The 27,069-nt window shown below is 44.9% G+C and overlaps 1 protein-coding gene across 15 annotated transcripts in view; it reads right to left on the minus strand.

Moving 5' to 3' along the window:
• The window catches only part of Foxp1 (forkhead box P1), a 524,457-nt gene that overhangs the window by 68,867 nt on the left and 428,521 nt on the right, over positions 1-27,069 (minus strand). For 10 of the 15 annotated variants that reach the window (XM_015989405.3, XM_076567454.1, XM_076567450.1 and 7 more), the window contains 4 exons: positions 24,195-24,332; positions 23,087-23,176; positions 17,609-17,762; positions 10,627-10,831 (listed from right to left, as the gene is read on the minus strand). In XM_015989405.3, coding sequence (XP_015844891.1) covers positions 10,627-10,831; positions 17,609-17,762; positions 23,087-23,176; positions 24,195-24,332 — 587 coding nt within the window. The remainder of the gene's footprint in view (positions 1-10,626; positions 10,832-17,608; positions 17,763-23,086; positions 23,177-24,194; positions 24,333-27,069) is intronic. The other 5 variants (XM_076567455.1, XM_076567453.1, XM_076567458.1 and 2 more) reach the window with 1 other exon arrangement.

The following is a 27,069-nucleotide window of genomic DNA, read 5'->3' on the forward strand; positions in this document are numbered from 1 at the left end:
TTATTTCTCACACTGATCTTTAACACGAGACGTCTCATTCTTGTCATCGCTATGACTCATACGGAGAAATGTGAGTTGAATATAGGGGCTCATATGCACCAGAATGTTCCCATGGATGGTTCAGATACAAAGGGAGAGATAGTACCACAGACATGGATATACAGTGACCTTGAATTGTGCCAGATAACTCAGCCCACTTCTTTGAAAGCACACACGGCATACTTCATCAACACACACACACACACACACACACACACACGTACACACACACACACACACTTTAGGGATCTTTCTCCTTCTGGCCGCCATCACAGGCCCTCAAGCTCTTTCCATATTCACAGCCAACGTGGAAAACACATACTGCACAAGAGATCCCTCAAAGATAGTCTTTGGAGTATGTTTTTAAAAGGAAAGGGAGGGAAGGCAGAGAAGAGATCAGCCTGCATGGAGACAGCTTCCCTTGAGGACTATAAAAGGCCTGTGAGTTGAAGGTCATGAGTCTGTTTGTTTAGGGAGTCTTACAGGTAGAGCACGCCACAGCCTCCAGTTGCTATGGGGTCTGTTTACCAAACAAGAACACAAATAGTTACACAAAAGCAGAACATGGTGTGGGGCCAGTAGCTAAGTGGAGCCTGAGTGCCTTCTGGTGAACCGACCCGAGTGTCTTTAAAAACATCCTTCCTTTCCCCTCCGAGGCCGGGAGGGTCCCCATTCTCTGCAGATCTCCCCTGCCAGGGGGACCGTGGGGTACTCTCACTATTCTAAGGCTGGTTTTATCCACTTCTTTCCTTTTCCTTTTCCTTTTTTTCCTGCAAGACTTAGAAACCAAATTATTTAACCCAACAATTCAAACTGGACAAGAAAACATTTAGTATTTGTAAGAGAGAAAGAAAAAGAGAACAAGAGAAGAGTTTCCGTGTCTGAAAGAATTTGAGTACAAGCATACAGTGCTTAAGCTGAGCTACTCCTGCACAAGAGCCCAGAGAGGTCTCTGTGTGGGATTTTAACTGACTTCCTATTCATCATGGGTGTTCAGCACACTAGAATCTTACTAAACCATGTGCTCCTGAACCTGGGGAATAAAGAAACAAGTGTGTGTGTCTGTGAAGAGAACACACAAGAGTGCATGCGTGTCATGTGGGCTTGCTGATCTACAATTAAATACGCCATACGAGGGAGGCTGCCATGAACGGAAGCTGACTCTTCACACTACATTGACCACGGTCCCCACCCGGCGCAGCCCTGATGCCTTTCTGTGAATGGGACAGATTGCCATATGGATGAAGACACTGAACAAGCTGTACAACTCTTGGCGACATGTGCCCGGGGGATTGTCCCATATTAACGCCACCTGGGCTATGGCAATTGTGCTCTGTCTGTGCAGTGGCACCGAGCAGCCCATAAGGATGCTATTTCTGAGTACACACAAAAAGGAAAATTGCAGTTAGGAGAATTCTCTGGCTAGCGGATGTGTTGCTCAATTCCCGAAGTAGTTTCCCAAAGGAGCGGTTATCTTCTGTATTCACACAGGCAGAAGTGACAGGCTGGAACACATATTAACAATTTCCCTTTGTGAGTCCCCGCTATTGTTTTAATGAGGAGACTACACTCTATAATATACTTGGGCCTTGACTGATCACAAAAGGGGGTAGAATAAAGGACTTCAGGCATGCTGTACATATGTAACGCACTCGTGTGAATCACCCCAGTGAGCCAGCTTGCAAGAGGGGTGTCTCCCCTACAAAGGCCCACAGAGCCAGACTTGGGGGAAGACAGATGCAAAAAAAAAACCAAACACTACGAAGAACAGCCCAGGAACAGTGCAGAAGAGCATTTTCATCAATCTTGAACTGACGGCAACGTGGCTTCCAGTTACGTTCCTAGCACTGGCCCCTTTGTTGACTCTCGGAACATGGGAACTTGCCATTTATATGAAAATAGGGTGACATTGGGACTTAGCCACATCATGGGATTGCTTAGGTGGAGACTCTAAGCTCCCCTTTCTCCTCTGGATGGTTCTAATGCCCACTGGGGGCGGGGGGGCATTTCTCTTCTTCTAATCCAAGCAGTAAAAAAGTGTGAGGTTCAGCATGAACCGTATACAGGTAAGGAGTAAAAACACAGCACCACCGGGGTCCGGCAAGCCCGGCTCTCACTCTTCTCTGGCCCCACACTTTCTTTACACCTTTCGTGTGTCATCAGTATTAGAACGCAAATGCATGTTTTCGGGGGGGGGGGGGGCACAGGTGCCCACCCAGGGATTGTGTGATAGATCCCGCTTGGCAATGGTCCTGCATCAAAAGAGGATGTCCAGAAGATCCAAGAGTATGAGGCCTCAAATATTATTTGGGGTAGAAAACATGGCAGGTTAGACACAGTTGGGGATCCGTACCATCAAACATTCAAAGGGAAAAATTAAAATCAGCTCAGTTTAAGAGAAACTTATAAAATGAACATAACTCCTCACGCCAATGATGTCATTTTATTGGAAAGCGTTTGTCAGTTAAGCACAATAAACAGGGTAAGATTTATAGAGTCTAATGATGCTATGTTATGGTAAAAGGCACTTTATTGGGGTAGCATACAACAGCTGTTAGAGAATGATTGCTGGGGTGTTTTTTTCTTTCTTTCTTTCTTTCTTTCTTTCTTTCTTTCTTTCTTTCTTTCTTTCTTTCTTTCTTTCTTTCTTTCTTTCTTTCTTTCTTTCTTTTAATCACTCCACAAAGTGAACAGTCAAGGAAAATCTATAAACCTTTCCCTTATGGCACTGTAACATTGTCAAGTTTTTCTCTCTGTGCCCTCCCTGCACATGTGGATGATGGGAAGTGATGAGGCACCATGCCCTGGAAGAATTTTCTCTCCTCCTTCTAAAGAGACCCAGAAGGATCATTTAGGAGCAATGAAACCAATATATAAACCCTGCTTCTCAAGAGTATGATGGCTGCCATGCACACAGCAGATGCTTGGGATCCAGGATGCTGCTGAGCCCCAGGGTGCTCCTATCTGATCTAGGCAAGAACCTTTCTGTCCCCAGCAGGTTACTTTCCTGCTGGGGAGGGGAATGGGGGCTGGCTTTAGAGCAGGAGGGTCACCACACAGCCATCATCTGGAGCCCTCTCAGCTCTCCATGGCCACTCGTCCCTCACCTTTCAGGAGATCAGAGTGGTCTTCCTGCTCACTCCACTGTCTCCATTCCCTTTCCACCTCTTCACTCCCTTCTTGGAAAACATGGCAGGGAAGTGGTGGAGACAACAGATGCCATGCAAGTTCTTTGGAATTCTTTCCAATTCTAGCAGTACAGACAGACAGGCTAGGAAACCAGACTAGGTTTCGGCTTCCTAGTCTTGATCTCTGAATTTGACCAATCAAACATCCAACTTTGAGTTACAGCAGCTCAGATGAGCTGTGCCCTGGCAACTAAGCAGGTGAGGGTCAGGAAGAGCTGGGATCTAGTCTAGTCCCCTAAGTGGTCACCAACTACTACCTAACTTCTGCAAGTTTCAACATCTGTTGGGGTCTGGATGCAACACCTGCGCAAAGGAGACAATGCAATTACTGTGAGGATTAAGAAAGGAAAAATCAGGATCAAGACTTGTACTAAATCTATCAGGCATGGACTTTCACGTACAAGAACATTTACAGAGGCATTAACTGTGTATCATCGCCATCGCCTGCCGCGTTCTGATTTCCCAAAGAATAGAAAGACAGGAAACCTTGAAAGAGTGCCACTTGCCTCTGACCACAGAGCCAAGACATGGGCCACAAATCAAGGTCTCTTAGTAACTCCTGAGGACAGGGAATGGGTGGGACCAGGCTGCCTAATGCCATGTCTGTTAGCCTGAACTAGAGTGACAAGCCACTAGTTTTAGGGACATGGCTGGGATGTTAAAACAACTATGGGAATGACTATGATATTTCCCACCAGTTGAAGCTGATTCTGATACTTGAATGGGCATCTGTGGCCAACTTCTGGGCATCTAAGACAACACACAAGCCAGTTTACTAGGTCTGAGACTCTTAAGCTCCTAACACGACAAGGCACAACACAACTCTAGGTCAGCAGCTTTGGGGAGCCAAGAGCATTTGTGTGACAAATACCAACTCACATATACCATAATAGAGCAAAGGAATACAAGTCCAGAAAAAAGAGGCCTGGAAAGCCGAGTGTGCAACAAAACACCTCTATCCTGAGTCTCCAGCACTGGGAAAACCAACAAACAAAACTGAGAATATCAGCGCAGGATCTGAGAAACAGCCTAATGGTTAAAAAGGCAGTTTCCCCCAAATTGGTCAGGTGATAAATAGGCCGCCTTTGTTTGAATGAATGTCTGTCTCTGCTTTTAGTGGGCCACAAGATTTAGGCTGACAATACTCACGCTTGCAATTGTGATCAATATGCAAATGAGCACAACTGTGTCCCAACAAAGCTATTTACAGAACGGAGCAGGGAGACGGAACTTGGCTGGTGGGTCCCACACGTGGGCTTCCGTAACACATCATGTAAGTGTCTAACGCGTATCAGCAGCTTTGAGGATCAACAAGTGCAAAACCAGTATTTGACCACTCAGTCTCTCCCGGAAATGCTTAGTGGAAAGAATGATTAGGACAGGGAGTTTTCTCAGTGCTTTAAATCAAAAGAAATATAAAACAATGTGATTTACAAGAAACAAAAATTTTCAGTGTGAAAGTATTATTCACACACACAAAAAAAATGGAAACTTGAATTTACTGCTGAAATTTCTGATTCATCAGACCCCCCTAAATGTCACTGTGAGAATATGCAAAGTTAAAGGTTCCTGTGCCCTGAACAGCTCTTAAAACAAACTTCCAGAATGTTAGTAATTCAGCCCAGGGCATCAGCATTTCTTCATCAACCAAAATTTGTTTGTTATTTTTTTTTTTCTCTCAAAAGAGGAAGCAAATTAAACCACCAGGGAAGTCCATTTTTCCAAGTTCCCTGCTGTTCACAAGTATCAGGGGGCCACAAACACAAAGGTTTCTGAGATACAGATAAATACATAGTACTATGTCCACAAGGGCACAAATCAAAACCAGAGACCGGAAATCAGCTGGAGTGGTCCAAAAAGCACACTAACCAAGCAGAAGCCTTCAGGGCTTATTCAAAGGCGGCTGCCAGCTGCAAGGTGCAGAAAATGCAACGGGAATTCAGAGGCCTATGCCAACCAGTGAGCCTGAAAACATGGAAAGTAACACCCTGCCCGGACGGAGGGCAGGTTAGACCTCACAGGGAAGAGTTCTACTGTGGGTAACCCGTGTCTAAGTAGACAGTGGCCACAGAGCAAGCAGAGGCCACACAACCACAGTCTTGGCAGAGCTGGAAGAAACCTCTTTAACCAAAGGCTTTAAGGAAGTCTTGTAACAAGTATTGAGCAGAACTGTGAATCAGAGAAATACTTGTCATAAAACATTTGCTAATGGCTGAACTGTAGTCAAAAAGCTGAGAAGGAAGAGGGAGGGGTAACATTTCTAATTTGGACTGCAGAAGGCGGCTGAAATAGAAGAAAGAGCACATGACATGCTCAGTGAGGACACACGAGATTTATAAGGCAGGCCAGACAGCGAGGGGCATGCCTTACTGTAAAGGGCCCAGACTGGCTTGCATTTGTCTGTGTGCATTTCCTACAGGAGATTTGTTTTTTATCCTTGTGTACTATTTCATACCATTTAAGTGATTTATAGCTTATGAATCTCACCTCTCTTCATCAAAGATAAAAAGACGTAGGAACTATCTTTATCTACAGAAAAATAAATAGGGGACTTATTTTCCTTTATATGTTATAATCTGCACCCAGTGGTAGGCTATAATTGATGTTAGGATGAATTGCAATTAAATGTAAAGTTTCTCTTAGGGACACGGGTTTTTAATTCCACGTAGGTACTCACTTCTATACCGAATGGAAAGACTTTAAAGTCAGATCTGAACATGGATCTTGGCTATGACACTGAATTTAGTCATATGACCGTAGAGCCATGGTTGGTTTCTGTAACTCAGCGTCCTCATCTGTAAAGTGGGGTGACAGTCCCCACTGAATCCCAAGTAGTCCTGTGAATAAAACGAGACGTCGCTCCAGACGCAAGAGTCTAGCGGCAACTGGCAAGCAGGAAGGCACTGATTTAATGTGCCTTCCCTTCCCTGGTGCAGCATAATATAATGTGATATTTAGAATTTTAATTCAGGCAATTACTTAAGTAGTAATTGCTATTTGTATTTACATAGCTGCTTTGATCCAAGCAGCTCAAAGGGCTTACTAAATTTAGCATTTTAATAAATGTTTCATTTGCATTCTGTTGGTTCTGTTTACCCACACCAAAACTTGGAATTTCCTGAAGGGAGACAGTCCACAAGTAAAGTGAGCAAGGTAATGTCTTCATGTGTGCAGACGTCCCAGGTCTCACTTCTGTCTCCCTACTAAAGAGGTCGCCACGCCACGGCAGCAATGGGTGAGCAAGGAGGCTGGAACACACCTGCTTCCTCCTGTGCCTCTCCTTCAGCTTTGGGCACGCTCAACTTGATCCCACCGTGCTCCTCCGAGGCACTGACAACAGGGGTGTTTATTGCCCCGATGGCTTTATACGTAATCAGCACAATAAACATTATTAAATTGTCAGGAGCAACGCAAAGCGGGAAGCGTGGCACCGCACTGAATTCTAACGATGCTGACCGTCCACGCTCGCACGGGGACAGGATCTTAACAAGCCTTGATCTGAGTGCTGGCATCCGCCTCACAAATCACATGGGCCGCTCCTCCTCACACGCTGCTGAATACTGATGGACGTCTCCACCCTGCGCAACAGGGAAGTGGGTTTCTATTGGCAATCTTTACCAAAGTGTGTTTCTTCCCTTCTCTACACTCAAGGGTTTACCCTGAATGATTTAATTATAATTTTCCTTGTGTAAGACAAATTAAAGAGGAGAGTAGGAGTGTCGTGCCAAGCACATTATTTATCTCCTTAACAGATTGCAGCTCACCAAACCCCAGAGCTACTGCTGCGGCGGCGGTTGCTCACAGACGCTGAAAACCGAACGGGGCAAGAGCGGGAAGGCGGAGGTTTCCAAATGGCATGGAGATATGGGAGCCAGGTAAGAGCCTTACACGGCCCACGACTTTGAAGGACAAAAAAAATTCTCTCTCTTTCTCTCTCCAACCAGTTTTCACATACAACACTTCCTAGATCTTTTCAGGAAAACAATCCCCTGAAGGCTGCTAGCGGAGGACGGAGTTTGCCAGGCTGGATAACTGCGCACGGTGGCAAGGCCTCTGGCTTGTGCGGTCACTGCTCTAGAGGGTGAAGGGAAAAAGAGTATTCCCTGGCAATCACAGGAGAGCTTGTAAGGATGCATATTTCACAAATGCCCTAGAGAGGAGAATGGGGGGGATAAAAGGTTCCTGGGGCAGTAAGGAGAACTCCTGAGGTGTCTCCCCGACAGCTCGGTGTGCACATGAGAACACACTTCCATGACAAACGCCCCCGATTCCTTCCCTTTGCTACTCTTTTCTACTCACAAAGTGGCCCCCATCTATGAGATTTTAAAACACATCATAATAAGGGGCTCAGGGCTAGGGGCAGACCACTTGCCGAGCATATCCCCAGCATTTCCAATAAATGAATAAATAGTCATTCATGATAAGGTAAAGACATGCTAATACTAAGTTTTAAGTACCGTATCTATATAAGACCAACTTAAAGATTATTGATTGTTGAATGATCAATTTTATAAGCTCAAAGCTACTAAGCTATCTTTAACCTAAGGTATTATAATGAGTTCAAAGTCTGGTGGTACAAGGTGGGGATTTTACCTTTGTGGTCAAGCGTCTGCTTAACATGTACAAGGCCCTGCACTCACCAAACATGAAAACCGAGTGTACTGCTAGAGTCTTCTTTGAAGCCAGCCACCACTGTCCATGTGTCAGATAGCATGAAATGGAACAGTCAAGGGAGTCACTAACATCATATAATTTCCTAGTTCCCTCCTCTCTGCATGTGTAACAAGAACTCAGCCTGTTCTCACATCCAGATTCAGGCTGGTGGAACTCTCAATTCTCTTCTGATCCACAGGCTAATTTTAGCAGAAGATTAAATGCAACATTTGTGCAGACAAATAAGGACCATAAAAAAAAAAAATCAAACAAACTTAGTCTGCAGGAATTAGACTGTTCTTAGATCCACTTACTCTCAAATGTGTCTTAAGACATGAAAAGGCCTATTCTTCTCTGGCTTGCCTCCTTGCTGTTCTACTACCGGACTGCAGATATCTAACCTTTTAGGAGGAAACTGAGCACAGTGCATCTAAACAAGGAGACTTTTCTGTGTCATGGAAAATCTGTGCAGTCTCCACAGCGGCCGACAAGATTGCAACAAATACCTTAAGTGCATCAGTCGGCATTTTTCAGTGCATGGCCTCCTGCTCCGTCTATGGATAAAGATGTAATTCAATCACTCTGCAGTAAATGGACAGCATCAACCTCGGGACAGGGAGAGCCGGTACCCCAAAGGGCAGCAGCCTAGTATCTTTCCGTTAAAGCCATCTAAGGTTTGCTACTTGGAAATTAAAAAGAAAGGTAATAAAGACATTATAAGAGATTCCAGGGGAGGACCGAAGACTGGTTTCCAGGTATACGTATCCTCCACCACTGGAAAGCTAGAGACACAGGAAGCTGTGTTTGGCCCAGGCCACAAACCAGTCCTTCCTGTTCACCATTCTGTTCTTCAAACCCTTCTAGACCACTAAGTTGAAAGTATCTCTTAGTTCCATGCCTACCAGAGACATCCCAAGGAAATCTTCAAGGAGGCTTGCAGTTATTAGTTATAACGCACGTGTTACCCTCATCTCTGAAAACCTCGATGGTTTTGAAGCTCAAATCTGATACAGATTTGTATAAGTGTGTGTGCCATTCAAGAGGGACACATTCGGAGACATGGGCAACTTCACAGGGTATACCCACGAAGACCTGAGTGGTCCAAGATTGCACATCTAGGCTATGTGTGCACATGCAAGCACGTGTGATATAGTCAGTCATCCACCGCTCCTACAGCCCCGACGGGCTGCTCAAAACAATCCACTAGTAAACCAAGCACAAGAACACCATAACGCAACCAAGGCATGAGGTAACACATGACGGAGGAGGCTGCCGCCAGACTAACATGGTGTGGGGACAGTATGGTCAGAGTAGATCCTAAACTAACGATCACCCAGCACAGTACAGTAAGCACCGGCAGCATTATCGCCGTCAGGGGTTATGTCCTGTTTCTAACTGTGTGTGCTGCACATTTCCATACAACTGCCAGCACAACCAGTTCACGGCATGACCACGGCTACAAACCCGGGGGTGATGCCTCCATCTGCACAGCTACAATGGCTACGGTAGCAGGGAAGGGATTTCTTCATCTCCATTATGCTATCTGGTTGCCGCTGCACAGGTGGTCGGTCACACACCAACCCATCACTACACAATTCTGCGGAACCGCACACTGTATTTCAAACAGCATTCTTCTAACACAAACAATGCATACCTAGTTAAAACAGAGGGCAGAGTGCTCAGGATTTCGGAGAACACACGAAGCGATACTGTACTGGCTTAGTTGAGAGATGGAGTTACACTTTCTCACCGAGTCGTTTGGACTTAAAAACAAAATAGAGCGTTTGCTTTTGCCTGATAAAAACATTTTGCCATGAGAAATTCTTGGTAAGGCTTCTTGCCCTCTGTGCCTACAAGCGCTACATGTGAAATATATAGGAAAGGGTCTAAAAATAGTAAACAGAAAAAAAAAAGAAGGGTCCATTTGAGGAGCATTATATATTCCATTTCTGAAGTGTATTTCAGCACTGGCAATACTGCTTCTGGGTGTCACAGAATAAACAAACTGCTTCATCTCCTTGGGGCGTTAAGGAACACAACGCAGTCAGGATCTTAAAAACAGTCCAAGCTTCTTCAACTACTGTTCATCCAAAGCTCGGGGCATTGAAAATATAGAGCCTTAACGTACACACAGGAAGGCGCCAGCTGGGACAGCACCAGCTCAGGGACCACAGGAGAAAGCGTGCTCCGGTCCAACCCACCGTCATCTCAATCCTTCCTCAGGGTCTATGCTGAAAGGCTCGTGCTTCCTTCTGGGACGCACGATGAAGACGACAGACAGGCTCCCCCACTTCCAGGGCGCGCAGGGTTAACCAGCATTAGGTGCTGTGTTTCCTCAAGCCAAGACCTGAAACTGCCCACAGCACACACCACTGTCGCCTTCAAAGGTGCTCAGAGCCAAGGCGCTCCTCAGTTTGTATGGAGTGAGCTCCTGGCAGGGCACACAGTTGGCCTGGAAACCTTGAGAGCCAACCCTTCCAACGAGGAACTACTAGACTTCTGCCAGGGCTCCTAAGCTGAGTGCAGATCTAAGCAAAGTGCTAACTCCATGGTGAAAAGGTGAAAATAATTAGATGCTTCACACCCAAACCATAGCGAACACATTCTGAAGTAATCATATGCGCATCCAAGCCCCGGTGAATACAATTAAGTTTCCCAGAGACAAAGAACTGGGCAAGGCCACCGGCCCCCTTCCTTCCGGGTGGAAGACAGTACTGACCACAGACAGGGGTGGGCATGCTCCTACCTTTCCCTCTTGGGAGTGTGGACCGAGAGTTGTCCATTGGTAGAGGCGTGCGGGTTCATGATGAGGGAGGTCTTGGAAGGTGCTGAGGACGAGACACACGTGCCGGTCAGGTCCAGGCTGCTGTGATTGCTGCCCGTGGTCTCCTCCGCAGTGTGGGCACTTGTCACTTCTTTCCAGAGCTGCTGCAGTTCCGTTGGAATCATGCCTGAAACAAACAAATTGGATAATCAAATCAATTAACAGCTAATTCCGTCCTCTTCAAACAGTAATTAAATCAAAGAGTCAGTAAACAAAGCCTAGTGTTAGGGGGGCTTTGGGGTGTTCACACTTTCCTTTTTTCCCTCCCAACGATGGCAAGTACGGTAGTGATAAGTACACCCTCCCACTGAGCAGCCATTGAAGTCCCCTCTTCACACGGAAGAGACACCTTGAAAAGGATGCAAAGCACAGCTATTCTGTAACAGCATGGCTCCCTCCACCCAAAGGCTGTTTCCCAGGTCTAGGGGAGTAGAGACAAGCTAGCTTATTTCTAGGCACACAGGAGGCCTCCAAACAAATTTGTTCAACTATAGTCTCATGACAACATGAACCACAAAATGAGTAATTTTTGTGCTTAACTCTTAAATGATGACAAATAGCTTTGTTATTAAATATAGTTTTTATTAATCACTTTTAGACATAAATTATGAATTCATACCGTCTTCCTGAAATGCTTTTCAACTTTTAACAGTCAAATTGATTATACTATGATTATTTCATTAACACACCTATCTTCCTCATTAATTTTGGTTTCTAGTACCACATGCTTAATTGATGGATGTGTCTACTGAAGACTGTGTAACTTTTTATACAAGTAACACTATTATTACTGTCATTTCTGAGATCAATGCTAATGAGCCATTGCAGAGTAAAAATGGAAAGGAAAATAAGCTTAGAGTAATAAAGTTCTCTTGCCTGTCTGAGTGGGGTCAAAATGGGCAGGGGTCTTCAAAACATACTTGTCAACCTTTATTTCCTCTAAGATCAGACTATGTTAACCTCATCACCGTGGACCTTTGTCACTTTACCTTATCCAGCAAAGGTCTACAGGCCAGACTTCCCAAATTCTAGTTCAATGTATAGTTTAGGAGGGTGTAAATGCCCAGAGAGACAGGATCTGAACTGCAACTAGGAACAGCAGAGGCCACACTGTCCTCTGAATGAGGAAAAGCTGCCACACACCCTGCACATCACAAGGCAACTCCACCTCAGAACTGCATGTCTGTCTGGTCTGCAGTTCGCTGTCTCCATCAGCTGGAACACAGCTCTCTTAGAAAGCCAGCCATCTTCTGGCTAGACAGCAGCAGCCGAAACAGGCTTGTTTCTTACCAAACCAAAACGTATTAGATTGAAAAAAAAAAAAAAAAAAAAAAAAAAAAAAAAAAAGGCTGCGTGCATTATATTCATTTGAAACACATAATAAAAAAAAATGCCAAGGTCTAAATTTAATTTATTTTTGTCATTTAGAATACAATGGCTAGATAATCATCTCAACGTGATCAGCCAAACATCTTTACTTTGCTAAACTGTTAAAGATTTTAATTATGCTAGCATTGGAGAGCACTGGTCTAATGAGGCGATGGACTCCAGAGAATCCGAGTGGTTAAGAACTGTGAAATGAGTCTGATAGGATTTTTTTATATTCACCGTGGATCGTTTGCATATCAAAGAGGAGTAAATTATTGCACAGCAGACCAATAACCTTCCCCGCCTTTCTAAGAGGAGCAGTGACAAAAACAGTCGGTCTCTCCACGCAGTGCTCCGGGAAAATGTTCAAATGCTCAAGTATTTGCAATTAATATATATTATAAAGGAAGCATCAAATAATACATTGAGTGGTCAGAGATCCTTCAAATGCATCCTCGACAGCTGAGTGGGTTTCCTTCTCCCTTCATAAAAATCAAATGCCAATTATATTTTGATGGATTTTGTCCCAAATGAGCATTTAGTTATTAGGCATATTCAATTATTCCTTGTCCCCTGAAATCAAACCTTGAGGCAAATTAAACAAAGAGAAAGGTCACGACACAATCCTGGGTAGGGTTTTGCTGCATGTGAGCTATTATTTTCAAACACCTTTCAAAGTGACAGGTAGGATGTGCCTAGAGCTGCCAGGTCTGCCGCTGTGATCCGGACACCGACAATTACGGGTAAACAAAGCTGACCCTTGGACCATGGTGTACTCAATTGAAACAACGGGGAGCAGGCTGGTCTGCGGATGAGGGCGCCTTGATATGGAGCCATATCAGTCAACACCTATTTTTATTTTCCAGTGAGTAAGCACAGGAAAAGAAACAGCCACCTATTTTTCAACTCAGACTAATTGATTTCTGGGTCAAGTGCAAGAGTAAGAACATGGGTCTGCGGACTGCTGCCCTCATACCTTCCTTCTGCGAAGAGCAAGATCAGAGGCTATTCCAAAAGGACCTCACTCCTCTGGCAAATTAAGACCGAGACAAACGTGTTCACCGCTTGTTACACCTGTACAGTGCACTGGTGGGATTCTGGTTTTTTCTTTTATTCCAGGAGGCTGGCAAATCAGGTTCAGTGTCCACATGGACCAAGCAGAGAGAGGGACCCGATGAGCAACAACAGGTCTTTTGAGACCAAATGTCCATGTGATCATTAGGCTCAGAAACATTCTTAATGGACTGAAGACAGAAGCCGTTGGTTCAATTCCTCCTTTTTAGCTCACTGTGATTCAGTGACTCCTAGCCACTCCAGAATGCCTGCACCTCACGCCAGCATTGGGACAGACAGCAGCTAAACCGGTACCCATCAGTCTACATGGATGCTCCATTTTTAGGAACCATGTGTTTCTTCCAGAATGGTACAGGAAGAGTATCAAGTTAGACAAGTCCATTAATTGGTATATAACCAAGTATGTAGAGTTTACATTTTAAAAAAATGAAAAGGTTGCAGTAGCAGAAATGGGACAGTTCTGTAGGGAACTATTGGGATTAAGGACCATCAAATGCTGAATGAAACTGGTAGAGAACAGACAGACTTATTATGGCAAACAGAAAGGAAGCTCTAGAACAGAGGTCCTCAACCCAGGGTTGAATGACCCATTCACAGAGATTGCCTAATTTCATTAACAGCGGCAAAAATGACAGTCATGTGGTAGCAATGAAAATAATTTTATGGCTGGGGGTCACCACAACATGAGGAACTGCGTTAAGGGGCCACAGCGTTAGGGAGGTTGAAAACCACTGCTCTAGAATAATCCAAAAAGAAAAAGACTCTGCTATAAAATTTCCAGAAAGAGGCCTTTAAAATATCACTCTCAATCCCTGTCCTTTCAGATTTACACACAGGTTTGAGGTACCTTGGCAGGGCCATGAGTGAGCTGCAGAACAATCCTGATGGTTTCATTATGGAGTGGGCATTACCAACACTTTCAGACACCTAACCCTGGTGCCTCACTATATTTCTTTTTTTTTTCTTCTTCTTCTCCTCCCCCTCACCCCTTCAGGACAACCTGTCCCTTCATTATAAAAGAAAATGCAGGCGCGGGTTTAAAAAATGTATGTTGTGGGGACAGTTGACAGATTACTGCTGGTGGAACTCAATTTTACAACCCCAGGTATCACTGGCTCCAAGACAAACAGTTGATCAACCTTTTTTTGTCCTTGTACATCCGTACCCAGGTGACCATGTTCAAGCAAGCAGAAAGTTGATTTAAACCTCCTAATGACATCAGTTTTAAGCCATCATCTCTCCCGGATAAAAAAGAATTGTGTTGTAGCTCAATCGTGACTGAACGCTCTCGAGCCACTCTGCAGAGGAGGCTGGGGAGACCGAAGTGAGCTCCTGCTTCCTGAGAGAGAGCAGTAACTGTGGCCCACTTGACACCCAGCACCTAACGCCAGCAATACCGACATTTACATTCGTGCCGTCTTGGGCGCACACAGAGACACCCCTTAGACCCTACATATGCTTCTTCCTAATGTTGCAGGCGCTAATAGTTACAGCAGACTGCTAAGCAGATCAATCAATGCCACGACTCGTGAATTGCCTATGGTGTCTCTGATGCGCTGCTGCAGAGATTACACTGCATGCATCGCCACATTCATTTCTTTCACATTACACATGAGCTTGTCTTGTCACTGCCCAATTGCCCTCTTTTGGACAGCTTAACTGATGTACTGTAACAATGAACCTTAGTGAGCAAACTTAATAGTATAGGAGCGGTGGGAAAAGATGAGAGCAAGTGAGTGAGGCTTGAGTCCTGTGGGTGTGTCAGGAACAGCCTGCCATGTTTCCAACAATAAACCGAAGGGTGTAATTAATGCAGGTTCTAACATTATGCAAGCACAAAACATGCATCAGGCAGAGTGTCCTTCCTTTGCCCTGTGTTCAGTTCCCTCCTCTTCCCACCAGACGGCAATGGAGGGGCTGCCCCTCAGACACCAGGCAGCTCAGTGGACAAGGCCAGGACAGGTGGGAGGGCAGGAGGAAGTGAAAGGAGGAAAGAGCCGCAGCCCTCCGCATTAACAGCAAAGAAAACAACAACAAAAACCGTAAGGGACAGATGTTGGGTGTGGTTGACTCGGGAGACAAAACCCAAACAGGCACGCCTCACTGGCTCCATGCAACACCCAAAATTTCTAGACAAATGACTGCCTCTTCAGTACTACAAAAGAGACCCGTCATTCTCACCCTGCTTCCAAAGGCAACTGAATCCAAAACTTAGGAAGTGGGAGCTACCCTCTATCCAGTGGCAAGCACAGACCCACTAGAGCAGGAAGGGATGCGGGCCCTAAGGTGTGCAGTACCACACACAGTTGTGTTGGAGTATTTATAGGATTCCACTGTGGGTACCACCAGGAAGCAAGGATGCTCAAATCTCTCATATAAAAAGGTGTATGTCAAACTAGGCCTTAGTACACACCTAAATTCTCAGCTGACGTTCAGGGGACTGAGACAGGAGTTGGAGGCAAGCCTTCGGTTACAAAGTGAGAGATTCTGTCTGGAAAGAAAGACAGACAGAAAAAGAGGAAGGGAGGAAGGAAGAAAGGAAAGGAAGAGAGAGGGAAGGATACCATGGAATTTGAGGGAACCCATGATCATCCTATTTAAATTTAAATCAGCCCTACGTTACTTATGGTACTTAATACGATGTGACTAATTAAACCATTGTTATCTATGACTATTGATAGAATAACAGGAAAGGCATTTGTCCACGTTCACCATGTATATTAGTATGGCTTCTTTTCTTTCTTTCAATATGTACTTGGTAGAGTCTGAGAATGTGGACTGTGCATGCATGAGACAATGGGTATTTGGGACAAGGGAACTAGCTTTTAAACATAGCCATGGCCTTCTGACCTTCTTCCTCCCCTTTATTTTATTTATCTGTTTGTTTGTTTATTTATTTTGGTTTTTCAAGACAGAGTTTCTCCGTGTAGCTTTGCGCCTTTCCTGAACTCACTCTGTAGCCCAGGCTGGCCTTAAACTCACAGAGATCCACCTGCCTCTGCCTCCCAAGTGCTGGGATTAAAGGCGTGTGCCACTACCGCCAGGTTTCCTCCCCTTTTTTAGTCCTGAATAAATCAGAGCTGGTTACACCCACGGGGGTCTCCTAAGAATACCTACAGATTCCTGTTGTCTCTGATGCCAGCAACTTTTCCAAAAAGATTCAAGATATCTACTAAACAATGATACTTTTGGGGGCTGGAGAGATGGCTCATTGGTTAAAAGCACTGACTATTTCCCCACAGGCCTTGGGTTAGATTCCCAGCACCCATACGATGGCTCAAGGCTATTTGTAACTCCAGCTCCCGACGACCTGATGCCCTCCTTCTGGCATCCATAGGCGCTGTATACACACGGTGCACAGACATACATGCAGGCAAAACACCCACATGCATAATAAATAATTAGAGACAAAACAAAAAACAAAACAAACAAACAAAAACCCCACCAAAAATTCTTGATACTTTTCAAAGTTCATAAAAAATAACTGGAAATGAGTGCTCAATTCATTAGCTAAAAATCAGCAGAAAAAAAAATGTAAAAAAAAAAAAAAAGAAAGAAAAGAAACAGAAACAAAAAAAATATTCCACTGATTTTTTAGAAAGCAGACTGATTTTAACATCCATGGTGGAAATAAAATTGATAGTGTGCCTACATATTTAAAAAATAGTGTTTAGGGGACTGAAGAGATGCCTCAACAGTTAAGATTACTGGCTGCTCTTCCAGAGGCCCTGGGTGCGATCCCTAGCACAAACAGGGCAGCTTACAACTGTCTGTAGCTACAGTCCCAGGAGATCTGACACCTTCTTCTGGCCACTACAGGCATTAAGCACACACAGAGTGCACAGCCATACATGCAAATAAAAATGCAATAATAAATAGCTTTTAAATGGAGTTTATATAAAATCTTACTAAGATACTAAGCTTTAAATGAGGAGGTGGAGGCAGGAGGATTGTGAGTTCCAGGTTAGCCTGAACTATGTCAGAAATCCTATCTGAGAGAGGGATGGGGAGGGTAAAGAGGAAGGCAGGGGGAAAGAGAAGGGGTGTGTGTGCAGAGACAGAGACAGGGAGGAAGAAGGAAAGAACTCTGCATGTTGTAAAACATGTCTTAATATATAGGACTGAGCAGTGTGTTTCAAGAATATCTGGAACAGAAATGCCAGAGGACTGCACTGAAATATTTAGTCAGAGCATGGAACATTTGATTTCCGTTTTTCCCCAACACTGCAACACTGCCCCTGTGAGGATCCAGATCCCTGCCTCTTCCTCCTGACATCAACAGGCACTGAAAGAACCCATCTGCTTTTCTGGTTGTTTGCCTAATGTCTCTCTGTGCGTGTTTCGGGTGGGTACTTCTCTGCATCCCAAGCAGGTAGAGATCAAGAAATACCCAATCCCCTCTGCCCGCCATCTCCTCGAAGCTGACCACCCCCCATCCCCCTGCCCCGTAATGGATGCATACCTTGAGCAAGAGGTTGGAGGGGAAGGGCAGGCTGCCCGGGCTGAATTGTTAGAAGGCCTTGGCGCTGCAGGGACAGGAGGTGCTGCTGCTGCAGCTGCTGCATCTGTAGAAGCTGCTGCTGGAAAGCCAACTGCTGGGTAGCCACCTGCTGTTGCTGCAAGAAACAGTAAGGGGTAGAAATGAGATGGCCACTTTCCAATGAAGGTTAAAAGTGTGCATGTTTCAAAACTCGCCGCCATCTTCAAAAACCTGAGGACTGCAACCTGAGCTCGGCGGAGGGCTCAGTGTCGAGGTTTAAAAGGGACACAGCATACAGGTGAGGGGGCGGGGGGGGGGGGGGGGGGGGGGAGTGTCTGTGTTAACTCTTCTGCTGCCCAGCCCTCTAGGGAAAGGATTCCTTTGACAAGCCTGCTCTCCCAACAGTAGGAAAAGCGTGACTTCTGTAGTCAGACATGAACTTTTGAGACTTTGAAATCTGTAATTATTCACACTAGAAAGGAGAGTGCATCCTTCTAGTCTGGAGGGACTTGAACCCGAAACCCTTGAGGTATGAAAGAGCAAAGATGCCCCCCTCCCTGCCTGCACTGGCAAGGGCCTTTCACTACTGTTTATCAGTCCTGACATAAATAAATGAGAAAAAATCAGACCTTTGAAGAAGAAAAACTTCATCTAATATTGTTAATTAGCCATGACAAACGATGAAATAACATTGTAAATCTTTCATAGAAACAGCCACTAGATTTTAATTACGAACATTCATAATTTAGCAAACAACATCGTACTCCACCATGAGAATTTAATGTGAACAGGCGCTCCAAGCTTTAGATCCTTCAGTTGGCTGGAGTTTCAGCCTCCCAGTTGTCCTGGGTCCCCCGCCCACTTTGTTCTCGAAAGGAGGGGCTTTATGATATGATAAATATCTCTGTTGTCTGGACAATGACAGGAGGAAAACTTTTGTTGTGTAAAACATCAATACATCATTCCTGTGTTTAGCAGGCTTTACCCCAGCCAAAAAAAATTAATGTAGATTTCCTCAGTAATTATCTGAGTGATAGAAAGATAATACGGTGCAGGAATACAATAAATAGAAGGAAATTATCTAATATCCTTAATCTGCTAGGAATCATATCGAGGTGGAGGTCTTGGCTACATTATGGCTAACAATTAGAAAGGCAAAATTAACCCTTTCCAAACTGAATCCAAATATGTATCTTTAAAGAACACACAAAAGCTCTTGTGAGTTCTGAATATTATTCCAAAGGTCAGCAACACTTTTGCAACTAAGATGACGGGTGTTTGTAGAGCCTGCTTGGCTTAATAACGATACTTTACAAACAACCGCATTCACTTAACCTAACACATGACCTTGATCTGATATGGCCATAAAATGGTGTCTGCACCAAGACCTTCTGATGCAAAGTTCAAAGGGAGAGAAAAATGGTGGTTTCCTTTTGGCCTCTATGTAGTTTATTTTACAGTTAAAAAAAAAAAAGGAGAAAAAAAAAGCCATCATCCTCATATTAGTAACCAATTTCAGACTTACCACCATGCCACTGAGAAAGTTAATTGAGTTTCACTCCAAAAAAACAAATTCTATACCACGAACAACAAAAATTTAAATAAATTGAAATGAAAAGCCAGTCCTTTCATTTTAAGAACAGCATGCAGAAAATGATCCAATTGTTTCCACCCCTTCCCAAGTTGCCACATTAATGTGAAACCCAGTGATGGCCATATTCGTGTCAAAAGGATTTTTTCACTTCTTCAACAGTTATTAACTCATGACATTAAAGACGGGGGACACGGACACCGTCAAAGACTGGGGAATTAGCCCCTGTTGAAGTCAGATATAAAGGGGGGTGGGGGGAGGCTGGGGCGGGTGCTTCCTGTCTTACTGTAAGTGAATGTTTAAAAACTGTGTATTTATATAAAATGACTGATGCCTTTTTCTGTTGTCCGTGGCCATCCCTAGGAAAGGCCCATGAAAGCTGTCCACGTCTGAAAAGCCAGGATATAAAAGTATACAAGGCCCATTGTCCAAAGAAGAATTTAAAAGCAACGCCGGTTGCCAAACCGTGCTCCCCACCCAGTTACCAAACACAGGATACGAGGCCGTTTGTTTACTTCTCACAGTTGAATGCATACAAAAAAGGTCTCTGCACAGTCCCCGACAGGTCAGCAGTCAGTGCTAAAATGCTCAAATGCCCTGATAAAGCCTTCGTTTCGGGTCCCCTCCCTGGAGCTGCAGTCAAAGGTCTGTTTTCCTTTCTTTGGCTACTCCCCACTGCCTAACATAAACTGTTGTAACTGCCCAGGACAAACGGCCCTTTTCAAACAATCAGCTTAGGCACCTCACCGCACAGGATGGCACCCCCACATACACCCAGCGAGATTTTAAAACGACCTCTTCCATCTACTTTCGAAACTCTGCCGAGGCCAGGATCTAGAAGCCGCTCTTCTGCGGTGTCCTGGGCTACATCTCTGACCCCAGCACCTAAGCCCCAAAGGAGCATCTTGGGTCTGGTTCAACGTGAAGTCAAACTTCCCAAGGTGTTATCAAACACACCTTCAGGGAAAAAGACAGCTGAGGTATGGTGTTCTGGCTTTGAGTCCACAGTCACAAAAAGGAGGAACACAGGAGAGGAAGTACCTGAAGGCAGAAAATGATGGCCTTTAATCATTTAATCACAGTGCATTCCATAAAGGAACACACCAGCTCCATTGGCCAATGTCTCTGCGCAAAACTCGTCAAAAATTATCACCAGCAGGCCACACCACACAGCTGCCACCACGTGACTCTTTCCCCGCGGCCCAGGAGGACCATCACTGGCATTATGACTTGGGGACACAAGCTCTTGACATCGCAGAGAAGCAGGATCTCCTAACTACTGGTACAACACACAGTCCAGTGGTGCCATGAAAACCCAAGGACACACTTGTCTGACCCCACCTGTCTGCCTTCCTCTAGTTACACTGAGGCCACACCAGGCCATGGGCCACAACAAGCCCACAGTCCTCAAGACGCAAACAATAAACACAAACAAACAAACAAACAAACAAAACCAAAAACCTACTACGATGCATAACCCTCCCTGCCTGTGGGCACAACATGATCCTCTGGCCATCACTCCCGGCCCAAATCAAGATGTCACTAGCATGTTTGTGTCCCCGCTTCCTGACAGCAGCACTTGGGGAACTCTCTTCTGCTGGGGAACTTCCCCTGCGCCTTCTCCTTCTGGAGCCCTCAGAGCTCATCGGAACTTTCATGTCTTCCCAGCACGCGGACGACGTGCTTTCCAAACTCTGTCTCCAAGACCAAATACGAGGTTAATGAGGAGTGGGACGGGGAGGAAGAGCACAGCCCCCGGTAACTGATAAGAGTGGCAGTGGCAGCGGCCCTCTCCAGTGCGTCTTCAAATAGAGAGTTAAAGATCTTTAAAAAACTAAATTTTGATGCCTTTGAAAAGAGAGAGGCACAAAATAACAACAGGGGGTTATTGCCTGCGAGCCACGGGGGAGAAGCTCCATAATTCTTCTTCTCCCTTTTGAAGGCTGTGAGAAATCTGATTCAAAAAAGCAACAGCAGAAGGGGAAACCTCTTGAGGCTGTAACCATTTCCTGTGATCATGCATAATGCGCTTCCAAAGTGGGTTTTTACCAATTCTGTTGATCAATTGCGCCTCCTTCATAGCCCTTCTTTTTTCTGCTGTGTTTACATCTGATGTGACTCAATGACAAGCACTGTCTGAGACTGTGAAACAGGCCTGTCATGTTGATTTATGGGCGCATCAAACCCCAACTTGTCCAAACTGAAGCTCGCAGTTCATTAATTAGAGAGTTGTGACTTTGAAGTCAGCTTTCAGACTGTGGTTTTTAACATTTGGCTTAATTTATATGCTCTTGAATGTGGATCTCTAAGGGAAAAAACTGAAATTCCCTCCTTGTCTTTGAACTTCTTTTGACCGCACAATAATCATTTCTTTGTCCAGAGTGATGCCTGCAATCCCAGAGTCATTAAGGCGCATTGAACTGCCACTGATGAGTAAGCCCCGCTGAATTAGAAAAACAGCCAGGAAAACAAAGCTGAGAGCCTTCTGCAGGGTGATATCTCACAATTACATGCCTTCCCTCCCCGTGCCATTTCCATTTTAATTACTGTTAGTCCTTTAGATTTACATTTTAGACACTTTTTAATCTGTTCCCTTTTTTATTAGAGCCGCGCCTGGTAGCGAGCTACTGTCCTTAAGGTTGCGTCAGCGTTTTCATTAATATGCCTCCTCCCCTTTACCCCCAAACTGCCCCTGCTCCGCGGGGGGTTTACAAGCAGCCTGCTAAACAGGACTCCCGGGTGGGGAAGCTTGGCAGAGCATAGAAAGCGTACCCAATTTGTGTAAAGGGAGGAGCTGGCATGGGGAGGAAAGTCTGGGAAACTCCCATGTGGAAAACGATCATCCATACTCCTGTGAGGGGCAGGGATGGGGAGTCGGTCACCTGGCAAGACTCCCTCCACAAGGGCCAAGCAGCTAACTGGGTAGAGCTGGCAGAGAAACCCAGGAAGTGGGTAGCATTCTGTCCATGGAGTCATACATTTTGTGGTCGCAAACGAGAGAGACACCGACAGAGAAGCTTTGGGACCACGGTGAAAAGTGAAAGGGTGGGTGTCCTAGTACCTAGGCAGCTCCCCAAAGTGACAGCACCTCAAATTCATGGAAGCGTACCGAAGGCGAAGTGGGGACGAACCCCTGGGAAAGTCTCCTGGTGTATGGATCTCCACGTATTATCACCTGCCTGGGCAGTGCAGCCAAACGCAGTACATAATGGACACTAGGAAGAACTGGGGCGTAGAAGTAAACAGCGCAGTGTTGGTTGGTCTGTTTGTTGTCTTTCCTGGTGAGGTACAGGTGACCTGAGACAAAGTCCCCTAACTTTAAGCCATGCTACCTAGGGCATGCATTAGGCAATTAGGGCATGCTCACCATGCAAGGGGTCAAATGAAGACAGGGAAGCTTCACCATGTTCTAAATGCCTTGCGTGCTTGCCTGACCTCACGAGAAGTTAGCTCACCAATGAAAAAAGGCCACTGCCACCTGCCCAAACATTTGAGTTCCACAAACAAACAAACAAACAAACCAATGATTAAATGATAAGAGAAAAAAAACAAAACAACTAAGCGTGTGTCCTTTTCAATTTTGTTTCTCCCCATCCTGGCTGATGGCGTGCTGGTCCTCCATGGTGCCAAAGGAGCCCAGAATACCGCTGATGATGCCGTCACCACACAGAGGTACACTGTGGTGGTGAGGTAAAGTAAGGAATCGAGAAATCTTAGCACAAACAGGACAATAATTCTTGCTCTGAAAGCCGAGACCTGATAGAGTCAGCTGAGTTGGGCAATCATTGAAAAGATGAATGACAGTTTAATAGCCACTAGATAGGCCCCCGAGACCTGTGGTTTCAAAGTAAAATGCGCATCGTCGGTACCTCTTTCGGCTGTTTTCCAGCATGTTGCTGTTGGAGAAGTTGAAGCTGCAACTGTTCTTGTTGTTTCTTATAAAATTCTTGAAGCTGCTGCTACAAGAGAGAGAGGAGGGGACGGTAAGTGGCAGACGACCGAGGCCCGCGGTCCCTCTCCACGCCATGCACAAACTGTGATTTGAAAAATAGCATCCTTTTATCTGGAATGGCCTGACCTTTTACTTTGAAACCTGACAATAAATTCCACGCACACTGACTATTCTTGGCATTAAGGTCTGAGGAGTAATCTCAAAAATGAACTGATGAAAAACATACCATTTTCTACACAAATTAATTAAAATAAGGCAGGGGATGACCTTTGATTGCACAACAAAGCCAAGATGCCCTTGCAGCGTTTGGTCAGGCTCTAGTACAGGCTTTCTAAATTATGGGGGGTGGGGGTGGGGCAAGGAGGGTCCCACCCTTGGATGTTTCAACAATGTTGGGAACTTGCTTTGAGTCTGTCCTCCCCATTCTATGCCAGTGACTTCTATCCCTGTGGCAGCCAGCCTCATCTGTTGGGTTCAGGTTGCCTCTTAACCCTGAGTCTTATGTCCCCAAGACACAAGGACAGCCACAAGTTTATCAGAGCATCCGTCTGTGTAGAAAAAGTAAACTCTGTGCCTTTAAATTAATGAACTCCAAAATGTTTCTTCACGGGTCCAAGAAACAAAAAAAACAATTCAAGGTAAGACTTGGAGTTCAGATGGGGACTTCAGGAGCTGACTATGCAAACTTGCTTCCAATGGGCACCTCGGGTTGCTTTGATTCATCTCAGCTGACTAACTAAGAGTGTAAAGCCACATAAGTCTGAAAGGTCGCTCCCTACCAAGTCCAATCACAGCCCTAGTCTTGGTCCACAGTGCACTCTCCAGACCCAAGCCTTGGACCTGTGGCATCATTCTGCTCCTTCAGGGGCAGAGAGGATGCCATTCTTCTCACTTGGGGGACCAGGTGGAGTTCTGTATCACTCAGCCTGCCAGCCACATTAATTCTTCAGTTGTCCAGCTGTGCGGACCAAGGGGTACTGTGAACTGAGCTGTGGGGGCAGGGTGGGCAGGAAGAGGACAATTACCTGTTGAAGCATGAGGGCCTGCTGCTGCTGGAGAAGAACCTGGAGCTGCTGGGGGCTCAGCACTTGCTGCTGGAGGATCTGCTGCATTTGCTGGGGAGTGATAACCTGAGGTGTCATCATAGCCACTGACACGGGGACCTAGAACATTAAGGGAGGGTAAGTAGGAAGCCAGGAAATCACACACCCTCAGCCTCCCAGGGTCTGCCTACTTCAAGAACTGACCCATCTTCCATGTAGCATGTATTTATCGTGAAGAGATAAGACCACAAATCCTATACAAACCCTGGTGCCATTATCATTATCGATTTTATTGTGATGTTGTTGCTCAGTACCAAACTCAGGCCATCCCAGATGCCGGGCAAGTCAAGAAATGGGAAAGAAAATCTTGCAGCCAGGATGGCTTCATGGGCAGAGAAGGAAGCACACACCTTAACAAGTGCTATGAGGATCAGGGGCGGATCCATCCTTATTCACAACAGATCTCTAGTCAAAACGAGCTGCGAGTTTACCTGCACTTCAGCTTTGTTTTAGGGAGAAAAATTGAGGAGGAGCCAAGAGCTCTGCAGCCCGCCACTGGTATGACCCACTTCCCGCGTGGACAGTGATTTTCACATTTTCAGAATCATCAAGGACGCGTAAAGGCCTGGGTTGAAGGGCGGCGAGGAAAGAATCATGGACACACCTTCTGAACTTAAAACGTGGGCGCTTCCTAGGATGCTTTTTACCCTTCCTTATTCACCCAGCACACAGATGTCTCAATTCTTTCATATTACGTGTGATACCGGTAAAAGCCGCTTTCCATGACATTTCAGTGACAAACAGCTACAGTGATGAACTTGATAGCATTTCGTATTTGCAACTGTTAACACGTTTCTGCACGGGCATCTCTGCAAGGAACCTGCGCACTGTATCTGAAAGGATGATGTCTTGTTCAGATAAAACACTGACATTAAAATGACAGGCTGTCTTGGCCAAGGTTACACAAATTGTATTCAAGCGGATACCTAATGACAATGCTACAGATTCTGCGAGCTTTCTAGAATGTAATTTAGCTATTCAAAATAATCACTGCACTTGTGTTTAATTTTCACACGACATGAGAACCATTTTGTCAGTCCCCGTAATCCAAGAAGACTACTTCATGAAAAATCACCCCCCTAAAAAGATAAGAAAAAAAAACAATAAAAGAAAAGACAAGAGCCAAATGTCTCCTAAGAGTAATATTTAAGCATCTTACTTTTCTTTGGGTTTTTTTTTTTTTTTTTTTTAGCATATGTGCCATAAAGACACTAGAAGCTGTAAAGGATCTATACTTTGTTAAAAAGGGTCTACTGTCACCTCATGTATTACAATAAAAGGTAATAACATGTTTTGCACTTTGCCTGTGTGCCACTTTAAAAAAAAAAAATCCTGCAGACAATAGCTGATCAAAAGATAAAAGAATTAAAAAAAAAAAAAATCTTCCGGGGGAACAGTAAGCAAAAGAGAGACGGAGTGTTAATTTTATGTAACGTAATGTCTTAATATGCAGTTTATCTTGACTTTTTCACATGGCTTGCCCTGTCATTTGCATAGCCAGCTCTCATTCCTAATTTCACACTCATTATGCACTGATGTCCCGATTTCTCAGCATCACTAATTTTGATGAACTAAAAATGGTTCCTGAAGGTCAGACTCACATACAGTGAGCACTCTCCACCGCTGTTGTGGCATGTTGTGTGTTGGGGGGAAGTTGGGGGAGGTTCGTGTGCAAGTTTCACGTGTTTAGAGAACACTAGCTAGAACACTCAAAAAAAATTTCATTAACCCAACTCGGGGAGGTCATCCATGAATTCTTCCTACTGCAGTGGTCTTTTAAGTGTAGATGTAGTTACACTGTAATTTAAAACAGATGGGCATGTCTGAATATTTTTATATGCAAAAAGGGACAGATGTATATGAATGGATAAATTATCCTTTTAAAAAGATAATTCGCAGCATGAAATATCACCAATGATTGGAACACTGAACTTGCGTACAGTCTAGGGCAAACGCCAAGAAGACATTATCAAAACATCTAACCATGTACGCACTAATTCCAATTAGTCGACTTTGTCTTCATCCAGAAGAAACTTTCTGAATTTTTAAATATGCACTGGGTGCCAATCTCGATCCTTGGAGTTCCTGAAGCCAACATATCACAATAGAAGTTTACTGTTCCTTGAGAGTCGCAGGGCCATACAGGAGGCTCACTGGAGCAAACAAAGAAGCCATGTTTAAGGTTTCTTTTTCCCTCTGCATTTCTTGGATGGCGTACAACACAAATACTCGTGAGCCAAATGTCTAATGGCGATGGACAGGAAAACAGACAGGAACAGGGTGGTGTAAAACCAGAGCTGGTGATGCACACGAACCTGAGAGAACAGTGGCAGAGGAACAGTACAGAAACAATCCCCTCATCATCATTTTTAAAAGTGGTCTGGAGCCCCTGGGCTAGAAAGGGACACAGGTAAATTTGGGGGGCTGATGGGAACACTATAAGGGCCACACAGATTCCTGAATGTCAAATCTCTTCCAGCTAGATAAAGAACATAGTCTACAGTATATGCATTATACTTTAATAAAGGTGATGTAAATCATTGTAGGTAATGCATATATTTTACTGGATTTTTTTAATCATGTATTTTTAAAGCATTTTACTTTTACACCAGGTAAAATAGTACGTGTCTTTTAAAATGAGAAATGGCATGGCCCCTTGACTGTCAATAAAAAAGGGTGACCAGGGAAAGATTGGCAGGTGCAGGTGATTTTTAAGTCTTTGCAGAGAGCCAATGGTCTCCAGCTCCTTTTCCCACAGCTACTTCTTCATTGTTGGCAGTCGAACTGCAGAACAGTA

The sequence above is a fragment of the Peromyscus maniculatus genome, chromosome 3 (assembly GCF_049852395.1).
Source record: "Peromyscus maniculatus bairdii isolate BWxNUB_F1_BW_parent chromosome 3, HU_Pman_BW_mat_3.1, whole genome shotgun sequence".
Classification (NCBI taxonomy): Eukaryota; Metazoa; Chordata; class Mammalia; order Rodentia; family Cricetidae; genus Peromyscus; species Peromyscus maniculatus.